This window comes from Rattus norvegicus, chromosome 1 (assembly GCF_036323735.1).
Source record: "Rattus norvegicus strain BN/NHsdMcwi chromosome 1, GRCr8, whole genome shotgun sequence".
Taxonomy (NCBI): Eukaryota; Metazoa; Chordata; class Mammalia; order Rodentia; family Muridae; genus Rattus; species Rattus norvegicus.
In genome coordinates, this window is record NC_086019.1 from 153156220 (window position 1) to 153173719 (window position 17500).

The window sequence follows — 17500 nt, forward strand, 5'->3', positions numbered from 1 at the left end:
GTTCACTTGTTTTTTTATATGCTAAAATCAATAGATCCATGGGGATTCAGTCCAACAGAGTGCACCTCATTGAAAGGCCAGTAAGATGGATGCCTTAGTTGGGGTTTTTATTCATGTGATGAAACAAGACCAAAAGTAAGTTATGGTGGAAAGGGGTTTTTTTGGATTACACTTCTATAACATTGTTCATCACTGAAGGAAGTCAGGACAGACACTCAAGCAAGAGAAGAATCTGGAGGCAGGAACTGATGCAGAGGCCCTTGAGGAGTGCTGCTAACTGGCTTGCTACTCGTGGCTTGCTTAGCCTGCTTTCTTATAGAACCCAGAACCACCAGCTTAGGAATGACACCACCCACAATGGTCTGGTCTCTCCCCATCACTAATTATAAAAATGCCCTACAGACTTGCCTTCAGCCTGATTTTGTAAAGGCACTTTTTAAATTAAGGTTCCCTTCTCTTAGATGACTTTAACTAGTGTCAAGTTGGCATAAAACTATCCAGCACGATGGTTCAGCAGATAAAGGCTCTTTGTTGCCAAACCTGATGTCCTGGGTTTGATCTCTGGCAGGAGAGAACTCATTTTCACATAGTGGAAGGAAAGAATTCACTCTTATAAATTGCCCTCTGATCCTCACACACACTGTGGCATGCATACACACACACACACACACACACACACACACACACACACATACATACATACATACATACATACATACTTATGCATACATATATACATTCATACACAAATATTAAACAAATATTTTAAAGATTATCCACTTAAGCTGATACAGAGTAGAATTATATACCAATTTATAGCTCTGCAAAAGATCAGCACACACACACATATAAAAGTAATCAGGTGCCAGATGTAAATGTGCTTTTATTCACCAGATGTAATTGTCATCTCAAGGCTTTCTGCTGAGTAAGCTCATCATTCAAGTCCTTTATGAACTCTGGTTCAATTCACTTGTTCTGTCTCAAACTCCTGTCCAAGCTGACTGATTTAATTTGACTTCTCTCCACTTGTGACTGAATTGCTCTGCCTGGTCTCATATAATTTTAGAAATATGTTCCAATCTTCTGGCTCCTTCTCATTCTCTGGCTCCTTCTGTCTTCACCTGCAACCTGACTCTGTAAAACTGTGCGATAAAACTGCCTCCTCACTCACTCTCTGTGCTGCTCTCTTAAGTCACCTCTCTTCCTCTGCTGTTCTCATGAGAGCCCGGCATATCCTATCTCTGATTCATTTTGTCAAATCTTTCTCAGATTCATCACTTTGTCTGCCCTTCAATTAGATGTTACTTTCAAACATGGTTGCTTCCTTCTATAAACTAACCTTACTTTCATTGTTTGGGATTAAAGGTGTGAACCAAGGGCATGTCTGCATTCCAGACAGATCACATAGACCTAGAAGGTCTCAGGATGTGATCCCTTACCAGAGCAACTATGTTGCTGGATTAAAATTCCTCTATACACACACACACACACACACACACACACACACACACACACACCACAGAGCAAACTTACATACACACCTGCATACAGCACACATAAACACACACCACAAGACATGCACACACAACACACCACAAACACACCACACACCTGCACGCACACACACACACACACACACACAAAAGTTTTCTTGCTTTGTAATAGTGGTAGCTCCCCTTATTGACTCTGTGACAAGCACTATGCTAAGCTATTTGCAGGAATTATTTAATTCTGGACCAACAAGATATAGATACCTGTATTAGCCCTAGAACAAAAAAAAAAAAAAAAAAAAAAAAAAAAAAAAAAAAAAAAAAAAAACAGTGCCCTCAAAAGTATGAAAGTATGTAGCCTGACCTTTATCACACAATTAATAAAGTGACAAAAACATGCCAACCAACCAGGATGCATTTGCAAAGTGGTGTCTAGAAACCCAAGTGAGAAACAAGTCAGAGTTCAAAGAAGGGGTGGTGACAGCCTATGTAGACAGGGTGTGCCTGCCAGGCTTGGGACAACAGCGCCTATCACTGAATATGAAAAATGTCAATATTTTAGAAATTTGATACATATGAACACAGGGCTTTTATCCCTATACATGTTAGACACGACTCCTTGTTTTTTATAAAATAGGGAAACACATAAGGCAGATTATGATTCTCACAGAATAAACTTCACACTTTAACAACTCCCACACCTTCCCTACTGACAGTCAAACCCACTCTTACCAGTGTTATCTCCAACCCGCTACTCAGCTCATGTCTAGCCAACCTGGCACAGAATATAATACAACCTTCCCTATCCTATTTGGACCATTTCTAATATTTATAAAAATTTAATAATATGATTTCTTGTAAGTATACTATCTTCTAAAGGGAGTGGATTTCTTGGCCAAGGCGTTTTTTTGGAGCTCCCAAGAACCTCAGTAATTCTGGATAATCAAAGATATAAGAATTGATGAACATGGGGTTTGGGGATTTAGCTCAGTGGTAGAGTGGCCCTGGGTTCGGTCCCCAGCTCCAGAAAAAAAAAAAAGAATTGATGAACATTTACAAAGAAAAAACTAGTTTTCCATGGCAATCTGTGGGGAGGTAGGAATTAGGAAATGGATGATGGAAGGCTAGGAAGGAAACAAGAAAATGCTATGCTACTAAAAGCTAGTGAGACCTTTAAAAATGTCTCACCAGTTACATGACTAACTGAACACTCTAAGAAACTAGGTGTCTGATGCTTGAGCTTAGAGATGTAGACACTAAGACAGAATGTCTTTGCTCATCCTCTAACTCCATGATGGGAACTGAGGAAGGACCCATCTACTTGAGTGTGACAGCATATGTGGACACAGTTAGTACAGCCAATGAGTAGCGATGATGTTACAATTGTTTAAATGTTATGCTGCTGCTGTGCTCGCTGGCACACACATTTAGTCCCAGCACTAAGAAGGCAGAGGCAGACAGATCTCAGAGTTCCGGGCCAGTCTGGTCTATAAAGCAAGTTCCAAGACAGCCACCGTGCACAGAGAAACCTTGTCTCAAAAAACTGGAAAAAGAAAGGGAGGGGGAGGGGAATTTGCTGTCACTATACTGTGATATAAAAAGAAATGAGGGGGGACCTTAAGAGGTGGAGATCAGGAGAAGGCTATTTTTCTTCTTAGTAATGTTCTTTTCATTGGATGAATTATAAGGATAAAAAGGAGGGAGATGTGTAACAAATTTAGACTAGCATAACTCCTCAATAGGTTACCAATATGTTACTCTGCTATTGTTACAAAGAAAGAAAGTGGGGGGGGAGATGCAGGGAGGGAGGAAGTGGGAGGGGAGTGGAAGAAGAGCAGGAGGGGAGTGGAAGGAGAGCGGGAGGGGAGAGAAAGGGGAGGGGAGAAGGAGAGGAAGGGGAGGGGAGAGGAGTGGGAGGGGACAGGAGAAGGAGGGGAGAGGGAGAGGAAGGGGAGGGGAGAGGGAGAGGAAGGGGAGGGGAGAGGAAGGGGAGGGGAGAGGGAGAGGAAGGGGAGGGGAGAGGAAGGGGAGGGGAGAGGGAGAGGAAGGGGAGGGGAGAGGAAGGGGAGGGGAGAGGGAGAGGAAGGGGAGGGGAGAGGAAGGGGAGGGGAGAGGGAGAGGAAGGGGAGGGGAGAGGGAGAGGAAGGGGAGGGGAGAGGGAGAGGGAGGGAAGGCAATGGAGGCAGACCCAGCCCTTACTCTCTCTTTGTCCTCTGAAGCATCTGCAGATCTCGCCTCTGGTCCACCAGCTGGTTCAGGATGGTGTTCCTCTTGAGGTTGGCGGCTGCCTCCATCTGATGCTTCATGCAACTCTGCTCTCGCTTTCGCTTTTCCATCTCCATTTCTCCCTCGTTCTTACCAAAGATGGGCTCAGCAGAGTCGGGCTCAAACATGGGCAGCTGGGAGGGTTTGTTCTTTACCTGAAATGAGCAACACATTATGGGCAGTTCTACAACCTAACAAAACACCAACAGCAAGGTTTATGGGAATGCAGAAGGGCCTCAGACCGTACCGAGCATACGGCATACGTGTGTGTTTACAGCATAACGTGCTTGCTTGTAGACTAGTGTTGATGTGGTGCATAATCTTAGAATAGCGATCCCTGTCTCCCTACCTGCGCATCCAAAGCTCTCTTATAGTACTGTGTTTCTTCCATCTTCTCTTTTAGATATTGAGCTCTTTGTGCAGCGAGTCTGGTGGTTTAGAAGCAGAGAAGATGAGAGCCATTTTACACACTCTACATTTACACACATTTTACATACATGTTGCATACAGTACAGCAACACAAGTTGGCATTATCAAAACATGTTCGGTATTAATAGGAACATGCACATGGTACTCAAAAAATTCATCTTTCATTCGGAGAGCTCTAATTGTAAGTAAAAAGTAATTCAAGTCCACACGCTCTCGGACATGTGTTTCACAAAGGACAGACAGGACAAGTATAAGATGATGGATCATGTCGTCCAGATGGGAGGAATATGGTAGATACCCTCCCCACCCCACATGTACTCACAAATACTTTCTTAAAATCTAGACAGGGACATGACTATACTTTCTATAAGCAGATTCAGTATACGATTCTTCTTTAAGAAAAGTAATCTACCCTATTAGAAATTACAGTCATCATAGGAAATTTGCCAAAGAACTTTATGATCCATAAAATTGGTGTAATAGAGCAGATATATTTTAAAGGAGAATATCCTTTTGGGCACAGAAACCAACTTATTGTTTATGGTAGCAGTCTCTGCTCATGCTACACAATTACTATCTGGGCTTCAGCAGCGAAAGTAGGAGCCCCCTAAGGTAGATATGAATTCTATGGCCCCAGCTACCCTCAGCATCAGACAGTACAACCTAAACAATGAGAGTCTCCTTCCTGAACATCCAGAATTGAGGCTAATAGTCTCTGAGTTCAAGGTGGAGTCAAAGTGATACCAACTATGTAACTTGACATAAGCAGAGGGAAAACCACTCCACACTACTTCCCAGTTCCTGGTTCTAGGGTCACCTGCATCCGTGTGTGTGTGTATGCGTGTGTGTGTGTGTGTGTGTGTGTGTGTGTGTGTGTGTGTGTGTGTGCATGCGCGCGCGTACGCACCCCAGATTTTATGGAGCATGCTACAGTCTTATAATAAGGCCTAAGCTTTGTCATGGGGTCACTTGAGCATCTCACAGTTGGCAATGACACCTGCTCAAGATGTATTCCTTCCTACCTTCTTTCCTTCTTGTATCTACCACCAGTACTGGCAATCATAAACAGTACAAAATGCTGCTCTGTAATTACAGTACTTTAAGATTGCCAGTCACTGCTATAGCTATAGTAATTGCACCTCTCTCTGTTTACTGCAGTGACACTGTGGTACTGGCTGTTATTTGGGTTAGTTTTATTCAGTTGGCTACAGAGGTGCTAATGGCATTTTGAATGCTTATTCAATCCCACATAGAAATTAGCTTCACACAAAACGTTCGTCTTTCCGGGTACATGAGACCGACTCACTCCTCTGTGAGCTGCACTTGCTCCAAGCGATCCATCAACTCTCTGTTTTGTCTTTGCTTTATTTCCTTCTCCCGTTTGCTTTCCATTTGTTTCAGGAGACTTTGGGAATATTCCTCCTGCTTAAAAGCATTAATCTCAGGACTAAGAGGTCGTTTATCAAAGAGGAAGGATTTCTGAAATGAAACACAGGCGATTCTCTTGTGGTCACGTACCAGAAAGTAAAGTAAACAATACAAACTAAAATCAAAGTACTACTTGATTTGCCTGGCCCCCAAAATGTAAACCAGCAAGTATTTAGATAACCCATAGACTTATCACATGACCATGTTGCACGGTAAAGCTGAGATAAGGTAAGTGCCCAATCGCTTTCTGAGTTAGCGACTATAGCATCCATTTGGAAGGAAGAGAGCACCCTGTGTACAGAAACAAGGAAAATGAGATGCAGAAGTAGAGAGGGATTTCTGAACGTCTAGGGGACACATTCTAGCATTGCTGACCCATGGTCGAGATCAAAGGTCAGAGACCTTGCTCCCGTCTGCTGCGTTTGCTGTAGGAAACAGTGATCGTGCCATCTGGCCATTTAAGTTTGTAATAAGTGCTCTGAAGCCCTAATCCTATCAAGAATCTGAGGACAGGGTGAAATCGCCTGACATTTTTCCATGCAGAGGAATGATTGCCCCGGCTGCAAATACGCAGGGGCCTTCCAGTGAGAGAAGATGAGAGATGTGTTGCTGAAGCACAGTGAAGGAGAAGCGGAAATAAATAAGCTCAGGGAGATGGGGGTGGGGCAGCTACACAGGGTATATTGGCCTATATCCAAAATCTATAGCCATCTGGATTTCACTTTGATTCGGTGGGACACCATTAGAGGACTTCAACAGGAAAGTAATGTACTTTAAGAATTTATAAAGATCATTTTGTGTGAAGAACTGGCTGTGGGGGGCGGTGACTATTAAAAAGACAAGACAGAAGTTTGCCCGTAAAGTGTCCTTGGGGAAAATGGCGATACTGACACTGACGATAAAGAGATTGGACAAACTTCGGCTATCCCCAGGAGATGAATGCAACTGGACTTGCCGATAATTGCACTTGAGGGAGAGAGGAAGAAGCCAGAAATCAATCACTCCTACACAAAGTGTTTGTGCAACCTGCTGCCTGGTGATGGCAGCCTGCACAGAAGCTTAACTCTGTGACACTGGCCTAGTCCAACTAACTTACTCATATGAAAAGACAGTGAGGACCAGATTAGGATACAGTCAGAACTTCTATCCTAGTATTTCTAGAAGGAGGCACAAATTGGGGTCATAACTGTGATCTATACTTTCTACTTGGGAAGGCAGAGAATAGGTCTAAATGCCAGGAGTCCAGCACTTCCTTTCCCTCCCTCATGCTCTTGCCTGGAAATTTCATCCTTTATTTTCTTCTTTGCCTAGTTATTTGCATGCAGGAAACAGTCCTAGATTCCTAAACTGGAATAACTGACCCCCCTTCCTCGCTCACATGGCGCTCCTTTCAAAGACTTTCATGGCTGCTACACTCAGCTCTTTGAGTATCTGCCTCCGCTCTACCAAGACCTCATCAGAATAAGGAACCTGTGCTACTAGATGTCAACAGAGTGGCCAGTCCAGGGGAGCTTAATATGTTCTAGTGATGAACAAAGTGCATTTTAGTATATCTTTATGGAGAATATCAGCTGGTATCAATACTGGTATGAAAATAGATTCAGGCAGAAACAAAGGCAGACTCGATGGTTGAGGATGTGAAGGGAAGCAAGGGGCTAGCCCCCATCTAAAGCGGATCTTCTCAAGCCCTAATTCACTCAGATGCCCTGGAGATCTCACCCCAGTTCACATCCACATGGCAGAAGTCTAGGGAGAGTCCCTGAAAGTTTTCATCGGTAGCCAGTCCCCGAATGATGTCAATGCTGCTATGTTCTCTGTAGATCAGACTGGGTGTTAGGATCCTGCCCCTCACCTGTCCAGAGCCTGATTGGCAAACAACTATAATTAACAAAAGTTGTAGCCATAAGTAGAAATCGGACTGTGATTGTGAGTGTTGGGAAGACAAGTCGTCAACACCTACACAAGTCACTCTCCTACTTAGATACTTTAAATGGCACAGGCTGTAGTAGGATATTGACCTCAAAGTCGTACAGGGGAAGCAGGATTAGCAATAGAATTTGTTATGTCATTAAAACAAATTCAATTTTAATGAAATTCAAAGAAATGGTCATTGTCTTAATATCACCCTGACACATCTAGCAGAACTCTGAGAGCAAGCATTGCACAGCAGAGCATGCCATGGCCCAGCTTCTGGATAGGAAAGTGAAAGCCACCCAGACACAGAAAGATCCTCCAAGAGAAATTACAGAAACTTCTGAGAACATTTTTTTTAAATTAGAGATTTATAAAGATCCAATTGTCTAAGAAAAAGGCATTACATATCACATATGATATAAACTTTGATAGGAAATGATTTGGCAGAAAATGCACAAAATCTCTCCTTTTAGTTTCACTTATATGCAATAAATAGAAATTTTAGAGACTCACATAAAAATCGGGTTTCTCGTTCTTGTGACTCCTTATAGCTTCAGCAACTCCAAGATTATAGGCAGCATTTTTCTGATTCTGCTCTCTAGTAGCCATACTTTTCATCTATTGCAAAACAGGGGTTTTTTTTTTAACTTAATCATAAAATACCATTCTCAGAACACTTCATTCTGCTACCTTTAATCCCAGAACTTGAAAGGCAAAGGTACCTAGATCTTTATGAGTTTGAGGCCAGCCTGTTCCACAGAGCAAACTCCAGAACAAGCAGGACTACCTAGTGAAATCCTACCACAAAAAAAAAAACTTTATTCTATATTAATTAATTCTGTATCAGTGATATGTTCCAGTCTTTCAATTCTATGTCATGTATTCCAACTGACACAGAAACCTATTTACACACAATGGTACTTCCTGATGTCTTTAAAGACTTGTAGACATGAGGTATTAAGTGAGGGTTTGCTTATTCCCCATCCTTGGATTCTAGACATCATCGCTGTAACAATACTAAAAAGGAATGGACGAGTTTTACCACACGTGCAGAACACACAGCATCATTATCAAAGACCACAGAAATCTGCGTGAAGTATTAAGGTGCCATTCTGTGCCCTCTCCCCTTTGAGATAGGCCCCGACTTTAAAAGTTATAAGATTGGCCAGATTTATATTTTATCAGAAATCAAAATCAGCAATATGAGTCCATCATTTTCACTTTTACTTTTGAGACAATGTATTACTACGCAGCTCTGGCTAGCCTGGAACTCACTATGTCGACCAAACTAGCCTCCAACGCACAGCGATCTGTCTGCCTCTGCCTCCTAAGATTCAAGGCATGCACAGCCATGCCTGGCTCGTTTTCAACTATGAAACTCAGCCCTGTGTGTGAGGAGGACAAGCCATAGTGTAGGCCAACGTTCAAGAACAGAGAAAAGTTCACCAGTGAAATTTTGGACACTGCCTATCACAGTTGGGAGTTTCTGTTGCTGTGACGAAACACTACGACCAACTTGGGAGGAAATCAGGGTCAACTCTCAAGTCATGCTCCATCACTGAGGGAAGTCAGGGTAGAAACTGGAGGCAGGAAGGAATTGAAGCAGGGAACACAGAGGAACACTGCCTACTGGCTTGCTCCCCATGGCTTGCCTGGTCTGCCTTATAGAACTCAGGACCACCAGCTCAGGGGTGGTCCTGCCATGGGTTTGCTGGACTTTCTCCACCAATCACTAGTCAGGCAGTGTAGACTTACCAGCAGGCAAATCATGTAGAGGCACTTTCTCAATTGAAAGCCGCTTTTCCCAGATGACTCTAGTTTGGATCAAGTTGACATAAAACTGACCAACCACACCATCTAAGTTTTAGCCCAGCAGCACACAAATGATTAAATGTTTTACAGTGCAAACATTTATTTAGTCTAAAAATGGTGTCCTGCTGAGCCACGTCAAACTCTCTCCAGCTGAAGTGTTAGGCTACCTGGCTTTTGAAGAAAGCCTCCTGGTCCTTCGCAATTTGGTACTGCTGCATGAGTCGCTCATCTTCTATCTCTCTCCTCCTCTTCTCATCTCCATAGTACAATGCAAAATTTCGTTGTGCTCGTTGCAAACACACATAGCACATTTCCTACAGTTTCAAATTTCAGGACAAATTAATTTGTACATTTTCCTCTTTTGGTATTCATTTACTCTACTCCCGTCACAAGCTCTCCAAAGACTGAGTTTGTCAAGAAGCATGCTTCATAAAGTAATATATTGGTGAATTATAGTATCTAGTATACTATTAGCAAAAGGAGCTTTACAGCATAAATCTCATTAAAAAATGATATAATGAACTCTCAGAGGAGCTAAAAATTAGACAGGATTTGCTAGCCCCTTTCTCTTAAGTAGATTTTGACTATAGGCAAATCTCAGTCCAGACACTTGAGTGTGACCATAGATTATGTTAAGAAAGGGTGATTCCCAGAATTCTCTTGGAGAGTTAGAGTCAGAGGAGGATCCTGGGCGGGCTTTGTTCAGTTGGAGGCACTGTACCTGTCCTGCTTTATTGTGATCCTGGCAAGCTGGGGCAGGAGATGTTTTGGGCTTCTCATTGTCATTTCTCTGACCACCTGGAGACAAGCTTCAAAAGCAATGGAACACAAGTTAATGTTTAATGCAATCTAGAAGAGTGATCATTTTAAAGATTCTTTTAATCATGTGAACTAGTATGTGCCTTGGCGGGGGGGGGGGGGGGGATGCACACGAGAGCCTACAAAAGTCAGAATTGAATGTTGAATCCTCTGGAATTGGAGTTGTGCATCATTTGACATGAGTGTTAACAACCAAACATAGGCCCTCGGGATGAACCATATCTTAGCAAAGGATTTATGTCCCCAGGACAGTGACAATTTTAGAGACAAGTGTAAACATAAGATTAAAAAAAAAAAAAAGGACCCCCGCGGATCCCGGCTCGCAGCAGCTCTCTGCCCCCAGACCCCGTGAGAGAGAGACCCAACCGCCTGGTCAGGTGGGCACTCCTGAGGCTGCAGAGCGGAAGAGACCACCAACACTGCTCACCCCTGCCCACATCCCTGGCCCAAGAGGAAACTGTATAAGGCCTCTGGGCTCCCGTGGGGGAGGGCCCAGGAGCGGCAGGACCCCTGTGCCTGAGACACCACCAGAACCAGAAGGAAACAGACCGGATAAACAGTTCTCTGCACCCAAATCCCGTGGGAGGGAGAGCTGAACCTTCAGAGAGGCAGACAAGCCTGGGAAACCAGAAGAGACTGCTCTCTGCACACACATCTCGGACGCCAGATCAAAAAGCCAAAGACCATCTGGAACCCTGGTGCACTGAAGCTCCCGGAAACGGCGGCACAGGTCTTCCTGGTTGCTGCCGCTGCAGAGAGCCCGTGGGTAGCACCCCACGAGCGAACTTGAGCCTCGGGACCACAGGTAAGACCAACTTTTCTGCTGCAAGAAAACTGCCTGGTGAACTCAAGACACAGGCCCACAGGAACAGCTGAAGACCTGTAGAGAGGAAAAACTACACGCCCGAAAGCAGAACACTCTGTCCCCATAACTGACTGAAAGAGAGGAAAACAGGTCTACAGCACTCCTGACACACAGGCTTATAGGACAGTCTAGCCACTGTCAGAAATAGCAGAACAAAGTAACACTAGAGATAATCTGATGGCGAGAGGCAAGCGCAGGAACCCAAGCAACAGAAACCAAGACTACATGGCACCATCGGAGCCCAATTCTCCCATCAAAACAAACATGGAATATCCAAACACACCAGAAAAGCAAGATCTAGTTCCAAAATCATTTTTGATCATGATGCTGGAGGACTTCAAGAAAGACGTGAAGAACTCCCTTAGAGAACAAGTACAAGCCTACAGAGAGGAATCGCAAAAATCCCTGAAAGAATTCCAGGAAAACATAAATAAACAAGTAGAAGTCCATAGAGAGGAGACACAAAAATCGCTGAAAGAATTCCAGGAAAACATAAATAAACAAGTAGAAGCCCATAGAGAGGAGACACAAAAATCCCTGAAAGAATTCCAGGAAAACACAAACAGTTGAAGGAATTAAAAATGGAAATAGAAGCAATCAAGAAAGAACATATGGAAACAACCCTGGATATAGAAAACCAAAAGAAGAGACAAGGAGCTGTAGATACAAGCTTCACCAACAGAATACAAGAGATGGAAGAGAGAATCTCAGGAGCAGAAGATTCCATAGAAATCATTGACTCAACTGTCAAAGATAATGTAAAGCGGAAAAAGCTACTGGTCCAAAACATACAGGAAATCCAGGACTCAATGAGAAGATCAAACCTAAGGATAATAGGTATAGAAGAGAGTGAAGACTCCCAGCTCAAAGGACCAGTAAATATCTTCAACAAAATCATAGAAGAAAACTTCCCTAACCTAAAAAAAGAGATACCCATAGACATACAAGAAGCCTACAGAACTCCAAATAGATTGGACCAGAAAAGAAACACCTCCCGTCACATAATTGTCAAAACACCAAACGCACAAAATAAAGAAAGAATATTAAAAGCAGTAAGGGAAAAAGGTCAAGTAACATATAAAGGGAGACCTATCAGAATCACACCAGACTTCTCGCCAGAAACTATGAAGGCCAGAAGATCCTGGACTGATGTTATACAGACCCTAAGAGAACACAAATGCCAGCCCAGGTTACTGTATCCAGCAAAACTCTCAATTAACATTGATGGAGAAACCAAGACATTCCATGACAAAACCAAATTTACACAATATCTTTCCACAAATCCAGCACTACAAAGGATAATAAATGGTAAAGCCCAACATAAGGTGGCAAGCTATACCCTAGAAGAAGCAAGAAACTAATCGTCTTGGCAACAAAAGAAAGAGAATGAAAGCACACAAACAACCTCACATCCAAATATGAATATAACGGGAAGCAATAATCACTATTCCTTAATATCTCTCAATATCAATGGCCTCAACTCCCCAATAAAAAGACATAGATTAACAAACTGGATAAACAACGAGGACCCTGCATTCTGCTGCCTACAGGAAACACACCTCAGAGACAAAGACAGACACTACCTCAGAGTGAAAGGCTGGAAAACAACTTTCCAAGCAAATGGTCAGAAGAAGCAAGCTGGAGTAGCCATTCTGATATCAAATAAAATCAATTTCCAACTAAAAGTCATCAAAAAAGATAAGGAAGGACACTTCATATTCATCAAAGGAAAAATCCACCAAGATGAACTCTCAATCCTAAATATCTATGCCCCAAATACAAGGGCACCTACATATGTAAGAGAAACCTTACTAAAGCTCAAAGCACACATTGCACCTCACACAGTAATAGTGGGAGATTTCAACACACCACTCTCATCAATGGACAGATCATGGAAACAGAAATTAAACAGTGATGTCGACAGACTAAGAGAAGTCATGAGCCAAATGGACTTAACGGATATTTATAGAACATTCTATCCTAAAGCAAAAGGATATACCTTCTTCTCAGCTCCTCATGGTACTTTCTCCAAAATTGACCATATAATTGGTCAAAAAACGGGCCTCAACAGGTACAGAAAGATAGAGATAATCCCGTGCGTGCTATCGGACCACCACGGCCTAAAACTGGTCTTCAATAACAATAAGGGAAGAATGCCCACATATACGTGGAAATTGAACAATGCTCTACTCAATGATAACCTGGTAAAGGAAGAAATAAAGAAAGAAATTAAAAACTTTTTAGAATTTAATGAAAATGAAGATACAACATACCCAAACTTATGGGACACAATGAAAGCTGTGCTAAGAGGAAAACTCATAGCGCTGAGTGCCTGCAGAAAGAAACAGGAAAGAGCATATGTCAGCAGCTTGACAGCACACCTAAAAGCTCTAGAACAAAAAGAAGCAAATACACCCAGGAGGAGTAGAAGGCAGGAAATAATCAAACTCAGAGCTGAAATCAACTAAGTAGAAACAAAAAGGACCATAGAAAGAATCAACAGAACCAAAAGTTGGTTCTTTGAGAAAATCAACAAGATAGATAAACCCTTAGCCAGACTAACGAGAGGACACAGAGAGTGCGTCCAAATTAACAAAATCAGAAATGAAAAGGGAGACATAACTACAGATTCAGAGGAAATTCAAAAAATCATCAGATCTTACTATAAAAACCTATATTCAACAAAACTTGAAAATCTTCAGGAAATGGACAATTTCCTAGACAGATACCAGGTATCGAAGTTAAATCAGGAACAGATAAACCAGTTAAACAACCCCATAACTCCTAAGGAAATAGAAGCAGTCGTTAAAGGTCTCCCAACCAAAAAGAGCCCAGGTCCAGACGGGTTTAGTGCAGAATTCTATCAAACCTTCATAGAAGACCTCATACCAATATTATCCAAACTATTCCACAAAATTGAAACAGATGGAGCCCTACCGAATTCCTTCTACGAATCCACAATTACTCTTATACCTAAACCACACAAAGACACAACAAAGAAAGAGAACTTCAGACCAATTTCCCTTATGAATATCGATGCAAAAATACTCAATAAAATTCTGACAAACCGAATCCAAGAGCACATCAAAACAATCATCCACCATGATCAAGTAGGCTTCATCCCAGGCATGCAGGGATGGTTTAATATACGGAAAACCATCAACGTGATCCATTATATAAACAAACTGAAAGAACAGAACCACATGATCATTTCATTAGATGCTGAGAAAGCATTTGACAAAATTCAACACCCCTTCATGATAAAAGTCCTGGAAAGAATAGGAATTCAAGGCCCATACCTAAACATAGTAAAAGCCATATACAGCAAACCAGTTGCTAACATTAAACTAAATGGAGAGAAACTCGAAGCAATCCCACTAAAATCAGGGACTAGACAAGGCTGCCCACTCTCTCCCTACTTATTCAATATAGTTCTTGAAGTTCTAGCCAGAGCAATCAGACAACAAAAGGAGATCAAGGGGATACAGATCGGAAAAGAAGAGGTCAAAATATCACTATTTGCAGATGACATGATAGTATATTTAAGTGATCCCAAAAGTTCCACCAGAGAACTACTAAAGCTGATAAACAACTTCAGCAAAGTGGCTGTGTATAAAATTAACTCAAATAAATCAGTTGCCTTCCTCTATACAAAAGAGAAACAAGCTGAGAAAGAAATTAGGGAAACGACACCCTTCATAATAGACCCAAATAATATAAAGTACCTCGGAGTGACTTTAACCAAGCAAGTAAAAGATCTGTACAATAAGAACTTCAAGACACTGAGGAAAGAAATTGAAGAAGACCTCAGAAGATGGAAAGATCTCCCATGCTCATGGATTGGCAGGATTAATATAGTAAAAATGGCCATTTTACCAAAAGCAATCTACAGATTCAATGCAATCCCCATCAAAATACCAATCCAATTCTTCAAAGAGTTAGACAGAACAATTTGCAAATTCATCTGGAATAACAAAAAACCCAGGATAGCTAAAGCTATCCTCAACAATAAAAGGACTTCAGGGGGAATCACTATCCCTGAACTCAAGCAGTATTACAGAGCAATAGTGATAAAAACTGCATGGTATTGGTACAGAGACAGACAGACCAATGGAATAGAATTGAAGACCCAGAAATGAACGCACACACCTATGGTCACTTGATTTTTGATAAAGGAGCCAAAACCATCCAATGGAAAAAAGATAGCATTTTCAGCAAATGGTGCTGGTTCAACTGGAGGGCAACATGTAGAAGAATGCAGATCGATCCATCCTTATCACCCTGTACAAAGCTTAAGTCCAAGTGGATCAAGGACCTCCACATCAAACCAGACACACTCAAACTAATAGAAGAAAAACTAGGGAAGCATCTGGAACACATGGGCACTGGAAAAAAATTTCCTGAACAAAACACCAATGGCTTATGCTCTAAGATCAAGAATCGACAAATGGGATCTCATAAAACTGCAAAGCTTCTGTAAGGCAAAGGACACTGTGGTTAGGACAAAACGGCAACCAACAGATTGGGAAAAGATCTTTACCAATCCTACAACAGATAGAGGCCTTATATCCAAAATATACAAAGAACTCAAGAAGTTAGACCGCAGGGAAACAAATAACCCTATTAAAAAATGGGGTTCAGAGCTAAACAAAGAATTCACAGCTTAGGAATGCCGAATGGCTGAGAAACACCTAAAGAAATGTTCAACATCTTTAGTCATAAGGGAAATGCAAATCAAAACAACCCTGAGATTTCACCTCACACCAGTGAGAGTGGCTAAGATCAAAAACTCAGGTGACAGCAGATGCTGGCGAGGATGTGGAGAAAGAGGAACACTCCTCCATTGTTGGTGGGATTGCAGACTGGTACAACCATTCTGGAAATCAGTCTGGAGGTTCCTCAGAAAATTGGACATTGAACTGCCTGAGGATCCAGCTATACCTCTCTTGGGCATATACCCAAAAGATGCCTCAACATATAAAAGAGACACGTGCTCCACTATGTTCATCGCAGCCTTATTTATAATAGCCAGAAAATGGAAAGAACCCAGATGCCCTTCAACAGAGGAATGGATACAGAAAATGTGGTACATCTACACAATGGAATATTACTCAGCTATCAAAAACAACGAGTTTATGAAATTCGTAGGCAAATGGTTGGAACTGGAAAATATCATCCTGAGTGAGCTAACCCAATCACAGAAAGACATACATGGTATGCACTCATTGATAAGTGGCTATTAGCCCAAATGCTTGAATTACCCTAGATCCCTAGAACAAACGAAACTCAAGACGGATGATCAAAATGTGAATGCTTCACTCCTTCTTTAAATGAGGAAAAAGAATACCCTTGGCTGGGAAGGGAGAGGCAAAGATTAAAACAGAGACTGAAGGAACACCCATTCAGAGCCTGCCCCACAGGTGGCCCATACATATACAGCCACCCAATTGGACAAGATGGATGAAGCAAAGAAGTGCAGACCGACAGGAGCCGGATGTAGATCGCTCCTGAGAGACACAGAATACAGCAAATACAGAGGCGAATGCCAGCAGCAAACCACTGAACTGAGAATAGGTCCCCCGTTGAAGGAATCAGAGAAAGAACTGGAAGAGCTTGAAGGGGCTCGAGACCCCAAAAGTACAACAATGTCAAGCAACCAGAGCTTCCAGGGACTAAGCCACTACCTAAATACTATACATGGACTGACCCTGGACTCTGACCCCATAGGTAGCAATGAATATCCTAGTAAGAGCACCAGTGGAAGGGGAAGCCCTGGGTCCTGCTAAGACTGAACCCCCAGTGAACTAGACTATGGGGGGAGGGCGGCAATGGGGGGAGGGTTGGGAGGGGGACACCCATAAGAAGGGGAGGGGGGAGGGGGATGTTTGCCCGGAAACCGGGAAAGGGAATAACACTTGAAATGTATATAAGAAATACTCAAGTTAATAAAAATAATAATAATAATTAAAAAAAATAAAAAATAAAAAAAAGGCCTGGTGGCTCCTGGGACAGAGGCAGATCTACAGACATAGATCTCTGTGAGTTTAAGGCCAGCCTGATCTATATCACCCGAGCAGGACATCCAGAGTTGTATAATAGAAAGACCTTGTCATTTAAAAGAGATACAGAAAAGGTATCTCAGTGGTTCCTTTCAGAATTGCATCCAAGTTAAAACTCAGTACTTCATGTCAGAGTTGGGTCTTTTTGAAGTTGGCAAGGTCGGTGATGTCAAGAAGCTAAGTAATCTTGGAAATCCTCAGTTACAACTTCTGTGAAATGGGGATAAATTGATTCATTTCACAAAAAGTGCCTGCTTGCAATGTGATTCTTCTAGGTACAGGAAACGTAATGCAAAGGAAACCCAGGCACACACAATTCCCTATCCTCAAGGACTTGAGCACTGATAGGGATAGCCAGCTGGTAATAATAACAAAGGCTGTGCACTGAAGAAAGGGAGTGGTAAATCACAAGTCGGTTT

The 17500-nt window shown here is 42.3% G+C and overlaps 1 protein-coding gene across 2 annotated transcripts in view; it reads right to left on the bottom strand.

Moving 5' to 3' along the window:
• Ccdc81 (coiled-coil domain containing 81) overlaps window positions 1–17500 on the bottom strand; it is a 51555-nt gene that overhangs the window by 4188 nt on the left and 29867 nt on the right. Inside the window, exons 8-13 of one of the 2 annotated variants that reach the window (NM_001014021.1) lie at window positions 10060–10147; window positions 9506–9652; window positions 8040–8144; window positions 5491–5663; window positions 4105–4183; window positions 3690–3910 (exon numbers count right to left, since the gene is read on the bottom strand). In NM_001014021.1, coding sequence (NP_001014043.1) covers window positions 3690–3910; window positions 4105–4183; window positions 5491–5663; window positions 8040–8144; window positions 9506–9652; window positions 10060–10147 — 813 coding nt within the window. Of the gene's footprint in view, window positions 1–3689; window positions 3911–4104; window positions 4184–5490; window positions 5664–8039; window positions 8145–9505; window positions 9653–10059; window positions 10148–17500 lie in introns of those variants that run through there. The other variant, XM_039113100.2, reaches the window with a different exon arrangement.